General features: G+C 39.8%; 1 protein-coding gene across 1 annotated transcript in view; it reads left to right on the forward strand.

Moving 5' to 3' along the window:
* The window catches only part of scap (SREBF chaperone), a 150957-nt gene extending 136285 nt beyond the window's left edge, over positions 1–14672 (forward strand). The window contains exons 21-23 of the mRNA XM_043687917.2: positions 858–938; positions 5247–5453; positions 10210–14672. Coding sequence (XP_043543852.1) covers positions 858–938; positions 5247–5453; positions 10210–10455 — 534 coding nt within the window. The 3' untranslated portion in view covers positions 10456–14672. The remainder of the gene's footprint in view (positions 1–857; positions 939–5246; positions 5454–10209) is intronic.
* The last annotated feature ends 724 nt before the right edge of the window (positions 14673–15396 follow it).

Genomic DNA, 15396 nt, shown 5'->3' on the forward strand with positions numbered 1-15396 from the left:
TTTTGTGTTTAAGAAAATCTTTGTTCATCCAGTACTGGATATTAGATAAGTGCTGTAGACAATCTGGAGATACCAGCTATTGAGAAAAGTGTTGGTGAGGTAGAACTGATGACATCAGGAAACTAGAATCCCTACAGTGTGGAAACAGGCCCTTCGGCCCAACAAGTCCGCACCATCCCTGCTAAGAGTAACCTACCCAGACTCATTCCCCTACTGCTCTACATTTACCCCAGACTAATACACCTAATCTACACATCCTGAACTTGGGACAATTTTAACATGGCCAATTCACCTAATCTGCACATCTTTGGACTGTTGAAGGAAATTGGAGGACCCAGAGGAAACTCACGCAGACATGGGAGGATGTGCAACTCTACACAGACAGTTGCCCAAGGCAGAAATTGAAGCTGAGTCCTTGTTGCTGAGAGGCAGCAGTGCTAACCAATGAGCCACCATGCCGCCCATAGAATCCTCAGTGTGGAACCAGCCAAGTGCTGTGTGTTGGAATGGTGTCATAAGATGATGAAGTGCAGAATTAAATCACGCAACACATTCAGCTTCTTAGATAATTCAGAATGATTTTTCACTGCAGGCAAGAGACAACATGGAGGTAAAAGAATGCAGAGAAAATAAATTGTAAATAACAAAGGTGATTTGAGCAAAGCAAATTTGGAATCAAAAGTGGAATGCTGCAAATACCGTAAATCTGATGTAAAAATAGCAAATGCTTGAAATACTCAGCAGATCTGGCAGTGTCTGTTGAGAGAGAAAAACAGAGTTAATGTTTCATCAGAAAGAGTGAATTGATTGTATTTTATTATGGTACTTTATTTACTGAGCTTCCATTCCTTTTGCAGATATATCGACTTGAGGACTCCTGTTGTCTTTATACATTACAGGGTCACTCAGGAGGGATCACAGCAGTCTATATAGACCAGGTACTGTCATATGTAACCAAAATATTTTGCTGAGTATGACAATAAATTAGAGATCCAGACAGTATCTGATATTCTTTCAGTTTACACCTTATTACGTTTGTATTGACACTTTGTTGGATATGTTGCAAGCATCTTCGTAAGGTGGTTTGTTTAATTTAGAAGTTGTAAAATCAATGCCGTTTCCCCTTGCTTATTTACATGCTTCTTGAATCATTTTGCTAAAAGTCTGAAAGCCCGTAACACTTGTTCCCCTTGATAATCAAGAACTGATCAGTCTCCGTCTTAAATATATACAATAATCTGGCCGCAACAGACTTCTGTGGTAGTGAATTCCATAGATTCGCCACTCTCTGGCTGAAGAAATTTCTCCTTGTCTCCATTCTGAAAGCTCTTCCCTTTACTCTTAGTCTCTCCTACCAATGGAAAAATCTTCACAACATCCACTTTGTCCAGACTATTCAGTATTCTGTAAGTTTCAATGAGACCACCCCCATCCTTCTAAATTCCATTGTGTAGTCCCAGAATCCTCATATGTTAAGCTTTTCATTCCTAGGAGGATCCTCATGAACCTCTTCTGAACCCGCTCCAGGGCCAATACATCATTCCTGAGATATGGGGCCCAAAACTGCGCACAATACTCTAAATGGGGTCTAACCAAAGCCTCAGAAATACATCCCTACTTCTATATTTAAGTCCTCTCAAAATAAATGCCATCATGGCATTTCCTAACTACTGACTCAACCTGCAAGTTTACCTTGAGAGAATCCTGGACTAGAATTCCCAAGTTTCTGCACTTCAAACTTCTGAATTTTCTCCCCATTTAGAAAATAGTCCATGCTGCTTTTTACCAAAGTGCATGACCTCACACTTTCCTGGCACTTCTTTGCCCACTCTCCTAACCTATCCAAATCCTCTGCAACCTCCCCACCACCTCAATACTATTCAAACCTCCCTCTACTGATCTTTATATCATCTACAAACATAGCCAGAGTGCCCTCAGTTCCTTCGTCTAGGTCATTTATGTATAAAGTGAAAGGTTGTGGTTTTAGCACTGAGCCTTGCAGAACATCACTTGTCACCAACTGTCGTCCTGAGAAAGACCCCTTTATTCCCATTCTCTACTTTCTGCTAGACAGCCAAGCTTCTATCTATGTTAGCAACTTACCTGTAACACCATGGGCCCTTATCTTACTCAGCCTTCTGTGCGGCACCTTGTCAAAGACCTTCTTGAAGCCTAGGTAGATAACATCCACTGCGTCTCTGTGGTCTAACCTGCTCATTACCTCCTCAAAGAATTCTAACAGATTTGTCAGGCATGACTTTCCCTTGATGAAACCATGCTGACTTTGCCCTATTTTACCATACACTTCCCAGTATTCAGAAATCTCAACCTTCACAATGGACTCAAATTTTACCCACGATCGAGTTTAGATTAATTGGCCTGTAATTTTTTGACTTTTGCCTTACTTTTAAACAAGGGTGTTACGTTAGCAATTTTCCAGTCCCCTGGGACCCTCCCTGACTCTAGTGATTCTTGAAAGATTACCACTAACCCCTCCACTGTCTCTTCAGCTATCTCCTTCAGAACACTGAGGCGTAGTCCATCTGGCCCAGGTGATTTCTCCACTTTCAGACCTTTCAGTATTTCTAATATCATCTCCTTGGTGATGGCCAACATACCCCTGACTCTGCCCCCGACTCTGTTTTTTTGAGGCATTACACATACCTTCCACCGTGAAGACTGACGCAAAGTGATTATTTGGTTCCTCAGCCATTTCCTTGGTCGCCACTAGTGTCCAGTGTCATTTTCCAGCAGTACAATGTCCTCTTTTGCCCTTTATATATCTAAAGAAACCCTTACAGTCATCCTTTATATGACTGGCTAGCCTACCCTCATATTTAGTCTTCTCCCTCCTTATTTCTTGTATTGTTTCCCTCTATTAGTCTTTGTAAGCTTCTCAATCATCTGGTTTTCCACTGCTGTTTGCCACATTATATGCTTCCTGTTTTGCTTTTATGCTACCCCTGACTTCCCTCGTCAGCCATGGTTGACTCATTCTCCCTGTACCATGCTTCATTTTCCGAGGGATGTATTTTTGCAATGTTTCCTGATTACTCCCAGAAACTCCTGCCGTTGCTGTTCCACTGTCTTTCTGTCTTTCCTGCTAGGCTCCTCTCCCAGTCAGTTCTACCCAGCTCCTTCCTCATGCCTCTATTGTTGCCTTTATTCAGCTGTAGTACCGTTACCTGTGATTCTTTTTGTCCCTCTCAATTGCACAGTAAATTCGATCATATTATGATCACTGCCTCATAAGGTCTCCTTCACCGTAAGCTCCCTTGTCAAGTCTTCCTCATTGCACAATACTAAATCCAGTATTGCTTGTTCCCTCGAGGGCTCCACAACAAGCTGCTCCAAAAAGCCATCTCGTAGACATTCCACAAATTCCTCCTTTTGCAATCCACTACCAACCTGATTTTCCTAGTCCACCTGCATATTGAAATCCCCCAATGATCATTGTAACTTTCTACCCACACAGATTCTACACCATCTGACCCTACTCCATTTCTTAGTAACAAAGCAACCCCACCACCTCTGCCCACCTGTCTATCTTTTTGATCAGATGTATATCCTTGGATATTCTGCTGCCTATCCTGCTCCCCTTGCAGCCACATCTGTGATGCCCACCACATCATACCTGCCAATTTCAATCAGCGCCACAAGCTCATTTACCTTATTCCTTATACAATGTGCATTCAGATATAACACCTTCAGTCCTGTATTAACCATCCCTCTTCTCATGTCATTCATTTGTCCGTGTGCTTGACGTTTGATTGCTAACCCTTCCCAAACACTCTTCTATTTGTGTTTGTGTCTGTGCTTGCTTCCCCTGTCATTTCCTTCATATTTTTCCATGCAGTCGAATTCATCCCTACAGATGTTAACCAGTTGCTTTGTTTCCCACTGAGCACTGAGGGAGGTTTTATCCTTCCTTCCCACTTTCTGGTTGACCAGCTTATGTGCACTTTTAGTTAGAACTTTGGTCCCAGCTGGATTCTGGTGGAGACCATTGCTGCAGTACAGATCTCTCCTGTTCCAATACTGATGCCAGTGCCTCATGAAAAGGAACCCCTCTTTCCCACACCGTGCTTTTAGCCACATGTTTATTTCCCTTATTCTCATGTCCCTATGCCAATCTGCATGGGGCGGGGGCAGTAATCCGAAGATTATAAACTTTGAGGAATTATTCTTTAATTTGGTTCCTAGCTCCTAGTCCCTGTACAGGTCGTCTTTCCTAGTCTTACCTATATTGTTTGTTCCGGCGTGGACCACAACAACTCGATCCTCCTCCTCCCCCTTTAACATCTGTTCAAGCTAGTCAGAGATGTCCCTTACCATGACACTAGACAGGCAACACACCATGCAGGTCTCTTATCCTGCTCCGAAAGAATACTATCTATTCCTCTAATTATTGAATTTTCTGTAACTACCACTTGTCCTTTTGCTCCCCCCTCTTGAATGGCCACCCGTACCAGGGTGCAGCACTCAGTTGGCTCATCCTCCCTACAGCCCTTTTCCTCATCCTTACAAGGAGCCGGAACCTAATACCTGTTAGACAAGGTCAAGAGCTGAGGCTTCTCCATTCCTGACTGCAGGATACCTCTACCTGCTTTGTTTGCAGTCACACCCTCCGTGCCTGGCCACTGACCAAATTTGAAATACTTGATCTGCCAGATGTGACTGCCTCCTAAAACAAAGCATCCAGCTTACTCTTTCCCCTCTGATGCATCACAGTGTTTGAAGCTCAGATTCCACCTCATCAATTTTGTGTCTGTGTTCTTCAACAACCAACCCTTGCTGAAGATGTGGTCACTGCAGTTTGGAATGGGATCAGTCAGCTCTCTCATCATACAGCTACAACACATCACCTGTCCAGCCATTTCTACTTTGTCAATTACTTTATTGATACTTCTTTGCTGGGTTCTTTTTCAAATTTAGTGCAGATTTCCTACCAACCAAGTAGGTCACAGCATCCCTGTGACGTTACTCCAGTTTGGTTTGCAGCTACAGTGCTCCGAGCTCTGGTAGTTTTATACTCGTCTCTGCTCTGCTGCCTCGCCTTCCAACAGCTTCCCACTGCCTCGGCCACAATCCCTGAGCTCCAATAGTATTATACTCACCTCCGCTCTGCTGCCCTGCCTTCCAACAGCTTCCCACTGCCTCGGCCACAATCCCTGAGCTCCGGGATTTCTGGTCAACTTCTTCAACTTTACAGTTGCTTTACTTGAAATGTCGTCTTAATCTTTCAGGCAATGGGGTTGGCTAGTGGAGGCCAAGATGGAGCTATTTGCCTCTGGGATGTATTAACTGGAAGCCGAGTGAGCCATATGCATGGTCATCGTGGTGACGTTATAGCTCTTATCTGCACCTCAAGCTGTGTAATCAGTGGTGGATTAGATGACGTGATCTGTATATGGGACCGCAGCTCTGGTATCAAGCTCTATTCTATTCAGCAGGTGGGTGCAGTAATTTTTTTTCTCTTGTATTTTTGTGTTGGTTAGAGAGTCATTTAACTAAACTAGATTTTGTTTTAAGCTCCTTAGAAGCCTAAATTACAGAGTTAAAGTCCACTCGGCAGGCTAAGACAGAAAAGTAACAATGTAGTCCAAGATGCCCAACTGAAATGTTGAGGGTTGAAATTCCACCTTGTCAAGTTGTGAACTGGATTCAACAAATCAAAAATAATGACCAAAAATTCTCAGATTGTCAAAACAAAGCAACTGATTTATAGGGGAGCGAGTCACTTATGTTTGTTCTTAGTGCATGGGATTTCAGTATTCCTCCTACCCTGTTGTTCCTGTGGTTGGCAATGAGTGTTAATAAGGCATGTTTTGTAACCTGACATAAGCATAGATGAGGGCTTAGCAGCTGCTGAACTGAGACAAAGGTGAAGATAGATGATGATATGGAAGTGAAAGTAGGCAGTCTTGGTAATTAAGAGGATATCAGGGTGGAAAATTAGCATAAGGTCAAGTAGGGAACCAAGTCTGGGAACTGTTCAGTTCAGCCTCATTTAGTTGCTCGGGATAGGGATGAAGTTGAACATACAAATTAGCATCGAGGGAGATAATATATTTAGTGGCAACCAACATTTGCACCACACAATACCAGGTGATGACCATCTCCGTTAAGAGACAATCTAACCACCATCCCTTGATATTATGGTATTACTGTTACTGAATTACCCACTGTCATACCCTGGGAGTTATTATTGACCAGAGATTTAACTGGGCTTGGCATACAAATACAGTGACTACGAGAGCATGTCAGAGGCTCCGAATACTGCAGTGAGTAACTCACATCCTGGCTCTCCAAAGGCTGTCCACTATCTACAAGGACAAGTCTGGAGTGTGTTGGAATCTTCCCCAGTTGCCCAAATAATTGCAATTCTAATAATGCTCAAAGCTTGACTCTATTCAAAACAAAGCAGCCCACTTGATTGGCACATGTACAAGCACCACTCACTCCTCCACTGGTGTGTATGATCTACAAGACACATTGCCGAAATTTATCCAAGGTACTTAAACAGCAACTTCCAAACCTATGAATATTTCCATCTAGAAGGATAAAGACAGCAGATACCTGGGACTATCACCATCTGCAAGTTCCCCTCCAAGCTATTCACCATCCTGACTTGGAAATGTATTGTTGTTCCTTCACTGTTGCTTGGTCAAAATCCTGGAATTCCCACTCTTAAGGCATTGTGGGTCTACCTGCAGCACATGGACTGCAGCAGTTCAAAAAACAGCTCACCACCAGCACCACCACCTCCAGGGCATCTAGGGATGGACAATAAATGCTGGCAAGCCAGCAATGTCTAGGTTTCAGAAGAGAATTGAAAAATACATACATTATATAGCTGATCTGGTTACTCCATACTTGTACCTAACCTTGGTAGCCTTTAACCCATTTACTTATCAAGAATCTATTGACTTCTGCTCTTAAATGTATTGAAAGCTGCTGCTTCTGCTATTTTATGAGGAAGTGAGTTTCAGGGACTCATAACCTTCTGAGGAAAGTTTTCTCCTTGTCACTGTCTTAACTGAACGACCCCTTATTTTTAAGAAGCAGCCCTTTGTTCTAGTTTCCCAATGAGAGGTTACACCTAGACTGCTGACACCCCTCAAGAACTTGTATGTTTCAGTCAAGTCGTCTCTTGCTCCTCTAAGCTGCAGGGGATACAAGTCCAACCTATGCAACATTCCATCATAGGTTGCCCATTCCAAAAATTAGTCTTATCTAAATCTTCTCTGAACTGATTCCAATACATTGATATCCTTTTGTAAGTACAGTGATCATTACTGTACACAGATATGAGCTCACCAATGACCTGTATAATTTAAGCATTGCATCTCTACTTTTGTATTCATTTCCCCCCCTCAATAAATTACAACATTGTACTAGCTTTCCTAATTACTTTGCTGTTATCAACATACTAATGTTTTGTGACCTGTGCACTAACATACCCAAATCACACTACCACTTGGGACACAGCAGTCTCTCACCATTTAGATGATATGCTTCCTATTTATTCATCCCACTAAAATGGGCAATTCCAGAAATTCACATTTTCTGACGTGATATTCCATTTGCATGATATTTGCCCACTTACTTAACCCTCATTGGTTATGAAATGCAGTATTTGGCAGAGAACAAAAATGGTGAATTTGTTTTCATTTCCTTAACACAGCTGTGGTGTTACTCAGTGAATTGGGTGCAACATTTTAAAAAAAGGACATTGAAAGTGTAACATCGTAAATATCACAAGAACTAAATGACACAGGAAATGGACACTAAATGAACCACTTTATGTAAAGCTTCTTTATTTTAGCTAACTATAGAACTTCTGAAAAAAAGTCTTCCTTTTTCCTAAACTAGTCTCAAAACAGTCAAGAGCTGAGATGATTCATAGGTTATTCTCAAATGTATGTCAGTTCTGTGATCACAAGAAAAGCAGAGGAAATGTATAAGAATTGGTCCAGGGAGGCTGAATATGAGCTGCAAGGTTGGATTAGAGAAGCTGAAGCAAAAGACATTGTAGGGAAATTGGATGTGCATAAGACTATGAGAGGGGATAAATGTTTCAGGTGAGGCAAAGAGATGCTGGGATGATCTGAGGAAGAACTTTTTTAACACATTTCCCTATGAGAACAGTGGAAATAAAGATTATCACTTGCAAAAGGAAACTGGTGGACATGAGGAAAATAAATTTGCAGGGCAAGTGGAGAATACAATTGGCTAGATTGCTGTAGTGAGAGTCACTGTGGATTCAGTGGGTTGAATTACTGCCTCCTGCATCGTTATGATTCGATTACTACTCTGGGAAATTCTTGTATAGGGAAATAGGTCCTTCTCTTGTCTGAAACCAGTAATTTGTGTCATGACAAATGGTAAATGTGATATGCTTGAGACGATCAGATGACTTTGGATCCATGATTCTGAAGGTTCTCCATCAGATTGTTTCCCTCCCATTATGCCTGCATTTGATGTAGGTATTTCCTAATCAATCTGTTCAGAAATGGTATTGTACACTTCTGGAGCAGACGTGAACCCAGGTTTCCTGGTTCAGAGATAGGGAGAATACCACTGTATCCGAAGATGTGCTGTGATACATATGGGGTGCTTTGGCATTCTATCTCACATGGATGTTTTCATATAAACGTGCATCTTGTGTGCAATTATAACCAAATAATGCAGTTCAAGTTCTGATCTGCAGCTGATGCACGTTTGCAAAGTGTCTATGGCATGACATCATTATCGGTAATCTCACTACCTTCAGAACAACACAATTTCTGAGTTTGCAGAGATATGAATTTTGCTGGTGACATTAAATCAAGCTGCAGCTATGCAAGGCATCAATGTGAATGATATAAAAGCATTTTGTGTTGCTCATGAGTTTATAAGATCTGCTTTTTCAAATGAAATACATCCCAATACATTTTTATTTCTGAGCATTGGAGCATTCATCTCACTTTTTTAAATATTTTATTATGAATAATAGGTATAAAGGTGACTGATGGGAAGCATCCACATTTCAAATAACAAATATTGTGTGCAGTTCTGGTCTCCTTCTTATCGGAAAAGATGTTGTGAAATTTGAAAGGGTTCAGAAAAGATTTACAAGGATGTTGCCAGGATTTGAGCTATAAGGAGAGGCTGAACAGGCTGGGGCTGTTTTCCCTGGAGCGTCGGAGGCTGAGGGGTAACCTTATAGAGGTTTATAAAATCATGAGGGTCATGGATAGGATAAATAGACAAAGTATTTTCCCTGGGGTGGGAGAGTCCAGAACTAGAGGGCATAGGTTTAGGGTGAGAGGGGAAAGATATAAAAGAGACTTAAGAGGCAACTTTTTCACACACAGGGTGGTACGTGTATGGAATGAGTTGCCAGAGGAGGCTAGTACAATTGTAACATTTAAAAGGCATCTGGATGGGTATATGAATAGGAAAGGTTTGGAGGGATATGGGCTGGCTGGTGGCAGGTGGGACTAGGTTGGGTTGAGATATCTGGTCCGCATAGACGAGTTGAACCGAAGAGTCTGTTTCCATGCTGTACGTCTCTATGACTCTAATTCAGCTGTAGTTTTTCTTAATTCAAGTAGAAAGTATTATGGATTCAGAGTAAAGCTTCCTGTATTCTACTTAATGACCTGATGTGAACTCAGTACTACTTCATACTTTGTGTGCTAGCATCCTCTCAAAGTGAGACTGCTGCGAAGGCAATTTTGTCTACTTGAAACTGAACTGACATCGTGAGACTCATTTCACATATTAGTCCCTACAGCCAGGAGATAGCAGAGTTTTATCACATCCCACTGGAGTAACTCTGAACCTCAATCCCAGATCTACACTATATAGTCTTTGAGAAAGAAGTATTTTAAAATTGAATAATCACATTGGGAAAAAAATGGTGCTTTAGAGAGGTTCTGAATTCAGTAGAGTACTAAGGAAAATAAAGCAGGACGATATTACAGCAGTTGCCAGAATCTCAACTAAAGACAAAAAAAGACATTTAGAGTCTGAAGAGTCCTCTCGACTCTAAATGTTAACTTGTTTTCTCTCAATGGATGTGCTGTCTGACCCACTTATCTCCAGCATTTTTTTTATTTTCAGTCAAGGAAAATAAAGCATCCTGAGTCATTAAAAATCTCCTCGTGGATTTTCACATCCATTTTCTCATTGTTTTTAATCTCTTGAACCTTTTTTTTGCAGGACATGGGTTGTGGAGCAAGTTTAGGAGTGATATCTGACAACCTTCTAGTAACTGGAGGTCAAGGCTGCGTCAGCCTCTGGGACATTGGCTACGGAGACTTACTTCAGACGGTCTACCTAGGCAAAAGTAATGAGTTACAGCTTGTTCGACAGTTGTTGGTCCTGGACAATGCTGCAATTGTGTGTGACTTTGGCAGTGAGCTTAGCCTTGTTTACTTCCCATCAGTTCTGGAGAAGTTGGACTGAAAAAGAGAGTCTTATACTAACAAGTCTCTGCCTCAAATGAGAAGATTGGATGAAAAAATGGCAGTTGTGATCCTGAGTTTCTATATGATTAGAGAAAAGATACACTGGATGGTTAGAAGCTCGTGCATGGGGAAAGAATCTGCCTGGGATTTTAGAAAGAAGATACAAATTTATAATTTTATAATTTATATAACAAAGCTTCAGAACTGTGTACTGCATGGTGCAAGTACAGTAAATCTGCCTTAAAGCACTATGGTGACTTATCAAGCCGGTCAAATGTTAGTAATCAAGTCTGGTTTTATTTGGTTTTTTGCAATGTTGTGTCATGTGAAATTGAGGTAGACTATCATGCAAAGAAGATAGTACAGATGTATTTTTTAAATTAAAACTAATTTTTTGTAAGAAGTTGATTTTTTTAAAAATGTGCAAGTTTTAAAAAAGGATAGGCCTGTGTAAGAGAGATTAAACTGATTTAATGATTTTATTGTCACGTGTATTTTGCAGTCAGAAAAACAGTAAAATACCGTGAAAAGCTTTTCCACTGTCACCACGATCCGGCGTCATTTTGAATAGTTTTGAGAATAAGAAAAAGATAGAAAGATATAGCTATGTAAACTGTAGCTATATTCTTGCAAATTATGAGCAATGTCTACAGGTGGAAAGGACCGAAAAGGCTGAAAATACATATTAGAAAAAAGAAATTGTAATGAATCGTAGGTCTGCCTGCATTTGTGAAGGAAAAAGAAACTTTTTTTCTTTTAAAATCCTATCAAACCAACAGTCTGTCTGATTGGTGGGTTTTTTTCCTCAAAAAAGAAACACCTGAGACCTTATCCAAAATCCAAGATTTCTGAGCATGAGGTACTTGCTAAAGGTCGATGAGCCACAACTGAAACATTATCTTTTTTACAGATATGATGACCAGTGTGTATTTAAGATATTCTTTTCTATGATATTATGTAAAGTGGAATCCTGTTATAGTTAGCCATGCTGCTCAACATTCACCAACATTTATAACAACTGATTGATTAACCTGTTTGCCTTCAATTGCCGTTGTGGTTGTCCCTCCTCCTTAGCCCTGGGCTTCTTGGTCTTCCTTCATGCCTGTGTTTGTCAGCTTCTCCTCATCTGTAATACATCTTTTCACTTTCCAGTTTCTTTACACCTCTGTGCAGTTTAGCTCTTCAGATTAATGCTATAAAATAAACTTATACACTGTTTATTTTGTACTGTTGAACACATTTCACTATATACCAGCAAACTGAATGAAGCACTGCTCAGCCATTTAAATTACTCAGTAGGACAGTACTCAGGTCAGAATCTGCAAGATTACTTCAACTGTGTAGCGCCTGGCTAGAGGTCAAGAAACAGCTGCAGCACTGTAGTTCCATACCCATTGAGTCTCATGAGTCTAACCATGCTGTGTCAACATTGGCACTCTTCACAGCTAAGACCAAATAAGAGTTTCATCATTAATAATATATATTTGAATACTAAATATTAAAACAGAGGCAATTGTTTCTCAATAAGAACTAAAATATTCATTGCAGCTGACCTACACTGGTAGAATCAGAATTTTACTGTGCGTAGAGGGAACTAATTTGATGCCATTTCCTCTTAATTTATTATAATTTTCAATTATTTATTTATTTTCTTTCAACAAATCTGTTGTGGGTTCTGCTAACACCCACTGATTCTGCATGGAGTTTGAAGTGTATATTCCATCATTGTTAGGAAAAACAAAGCATTTTCCGAACTTTCCTTTTGATTTGTTTGATAATTATCTTATATTTATGCGTTCTGTAATATTGCTGAGGTCACATATCGAGTACGATTCACAGTATTGGTCCCCTTAATTGGACAGATATATAACAGCTTTAGCAGAAGATCAGACAGTTTCACATGATTCATTCTGAATTGAAAGGCTTGTGAAGAAAGGTTGAACAGATTTGGCCTGTGTCCATTGGAGTTTAGAAGAATGGCAGGTGACCTTATTGAAATATACAAGACCTTGACAGGACTGGATTGGAGGGTGGAGGAATATGGAAGATGTTTCCTCTGGTGGTAGTGACTAAAACTAATTTAAAAATATGAGATCTCTATTTTAAGTCAGAGATGAGGAGAAACCTTTCTCTGTGGGTCATCAGAGTATGAAATTCTCTTCCCCAGAAGATAGTGGAAGTTGCATTCTTAAATTAATTCAAGGCTGACTTAGATAGGTCTTGATAAACAAGGAAATTTAGAATTATAAGCCTCTGACAAAGTGGGGCTGAAACTACAATCAGCTTAGCCGTGACCTGACTGAATGGTTGAGCAGGTTTGAAGGGCCAAATGACATACTCCTGCTCAAAGGTCCCATGTACCGAGCTAATGATTCATTGATCAGTGAAAATATTATTTTCTAATTATATTCTCAAATACTTCATAATTTAAACTGATGCCAGGGCTCCTGTTAACTATCATCATATAACTAATTGTGATAATTTTAGAAGTTTCAAAATTAAATGATGCAGTGTTACTTTGGAAAGCCAACCATGATCATTCTCGAAGAAACACTATAAAAGGATTCCCCTCTACCTATATTGACAGTTTTTGTAATGAAGGAAATTCCTAATGGTCACTGAGGTTCGATAAAGAGACTACCTTTATGCATTTTATTTTTGATGCCACATATTATTTGTTGGGACCGTGCTATGGATGAATCTCACTTCATTGAGATTTCAACATGTATTAGATCAGTATGTTTAAAAATAATGCACTCGAATTGAGCAGCTGAAGATGCTGAGACCCAGTCAAGAATACTGTTTAACATGGAAGGGCATGTGCTGAATTGATTATCCTTTTCAGCCTCCTCTGCTTCCAAGTCACCAGTTTCATAGAATCTGTGAAAGGTACACAATACTGAGAATAACCCAAATTGTGACTAAAACTTAAGGGACAAATCCTGTACTATTCCTTCATTTTGATCTGTCTGTCCTCTGTTTTCTGTCTAATTATACAAACAGTCCGTTATTCAGCTTCGTCGCACATTTAATTTCTTGGGGCAAATGTTTTTGAGTGGCTAATTTTCAAAAGTGTAAAGAAAAGCTGTTAGATTAATGGTAGGGTAGTGGTTTAATCCTGTACTGATGAGAACTCAAACAGCACACTTTAGTCATCTACTGCAAGCTTAATTTAAAAATAAATTATTTATTTTGCATGTATTTTTGAAGTATATACTGTAATATCAGGGTATTATGCTGTCATAAGATTGACGTAATGTCACTTATTTATGGGGATTAACTATAAAAGGTGATGCTCAGTACTGGAAATTTGGTCCCTTGTCTCACTACTGATAGAATGATGGGCATTGCCTTTCTCTGAGGGCGGAGTATAAATGGCCCTTTTCACCAGTTTATCTGGATTGCTGCAGCCAGCTGTGGTCAGTAGGCTGGAAGAGACTGTCTCCTAGTTGGCCAATGGGACATCTTACTGTACGTTGCTGAACCTTGTGTGTTGTCTTTTCCCATTTACTCTTACTCTTAGAATCTCCCTTTGTTCTCCCATGTTGCCTCTGTCTCCACCTCTGTATATTTATTTGTTATCTATTTCTGTCTGTTTTTCTCACACATTTCCCTTCCCTTTGCTTGTCATTCTATCTCTCTTCCTGTTTCACTCCCACCTATATCTATCTTAATCATTCTGCCCATTTTACCTTTGACCCTCTAGTGTCTGCTTTAATTTTCTCTACAGCACTGCTGGTGAGTACAGGTACTCAGCCGAATTGGGAGATTAAATCTGCAATCCCAAAATCTTGCTGCATTGAGCACATACTTTTCCTAAACTCAAGACTCTTTACTCAAAACAGAGATGGTTTAATATTTAAAAACTAAGTAATTGTGAGTAGAGTTTTTTTTTAAAATATGAAATGTATTTGTTTGTTGCGATTAAGTTTTAGCTGGATTCTGTGCACACTGCCTGAATTTGAAAACTTATTTCTAAAAGAGCTCGAAACAAGTCCTGGTCTCCCTATGGTTACTGACAACATTGTTTTTCAAGCTTCCATCGTGGTAGTTCTTTTGAACATAAATATATTTCCTGACTTGTTTTGTAAATTTTTTAATATGTCAGATGATATTAGAGAAACAAATTTAGAGAAATGTACAGAACCAAAGAACACTTCTTAATCTATCTTTTTTTTTTGCAATAAGCTTTTAATAAAAAGACATGCAAATATTGTTTTGTTTTTATGCTAATATATGCCAATTGGTCCACTTTTAGCTTGTCTTTTGTTATGTAGTATCCTCCCCTTCCAAAGGTACTGTCTGTGATTAAGATATGATTTAAATTGCTTTCCTAATCTCTCTTCGACATTTACTTTTGTGAAGGGTGTTGCAGTGAGCCCTTCCTGTTCTCACCTGATAACAGCTTTTCAGGAGCAAGGAACAAGATTTTGTTTCCTGATCTCTTTAACCTCTGAGTACTGAGGCAGTCTGCTGGACAGCTGTCAGAACATTCTTAAATTGAACTAAATGACTTGGGATGATATTGGATCAGAACTTACTGTCGTTATTGGGTTAACGACATGTACCATTATTAACATGAATTTTGGCCAGCAATCTCAGGATAAATAAGTTGCAAAACTCCAGAACTTCCTAGTTGATGCTCAAGATCCAGATGCTCTGGTTGTATAAAACTTTAATTTTACCCAAGGTTTCCAATAATGTGAAAATTTACAACTGGAGATAGATAGTTGGAGTCCTAAAAAGTGTTTAAGGCTTACAGTTTGGATATTAAGGGCATTCTTGCTACATCTCTCAGACATATCTATGTCCTACAACTCAACTTTCCTTTTAAAACTTGTATTTACCCTGTTTTGGTCAGCTAAGTGAAAACACATGGTCGTGATTAGGAATCTCCAATACATAGTTCTCAAAAATGGAAATATAGCAATAGCATTTC

This window comes from Chiloscyllium plagiosum, unplaced genomic scaffold (genome assembly GCF_037043375.1).
Source record: "Chiloscyllium plagiosum isolate Xiang-an unplaced genomic scaffold, Cpla_swu_hap1 HiC_scaffold_4, whole genome shotgun sequence".
Classification (NCBI taxonomy): Eukaryota; Metazoa; Chordata; class Chondrichthyes; order Orectolobiformes; family Hemiscylliidae; genus Chiloscyllium; species Chiloscyllium plagiosum.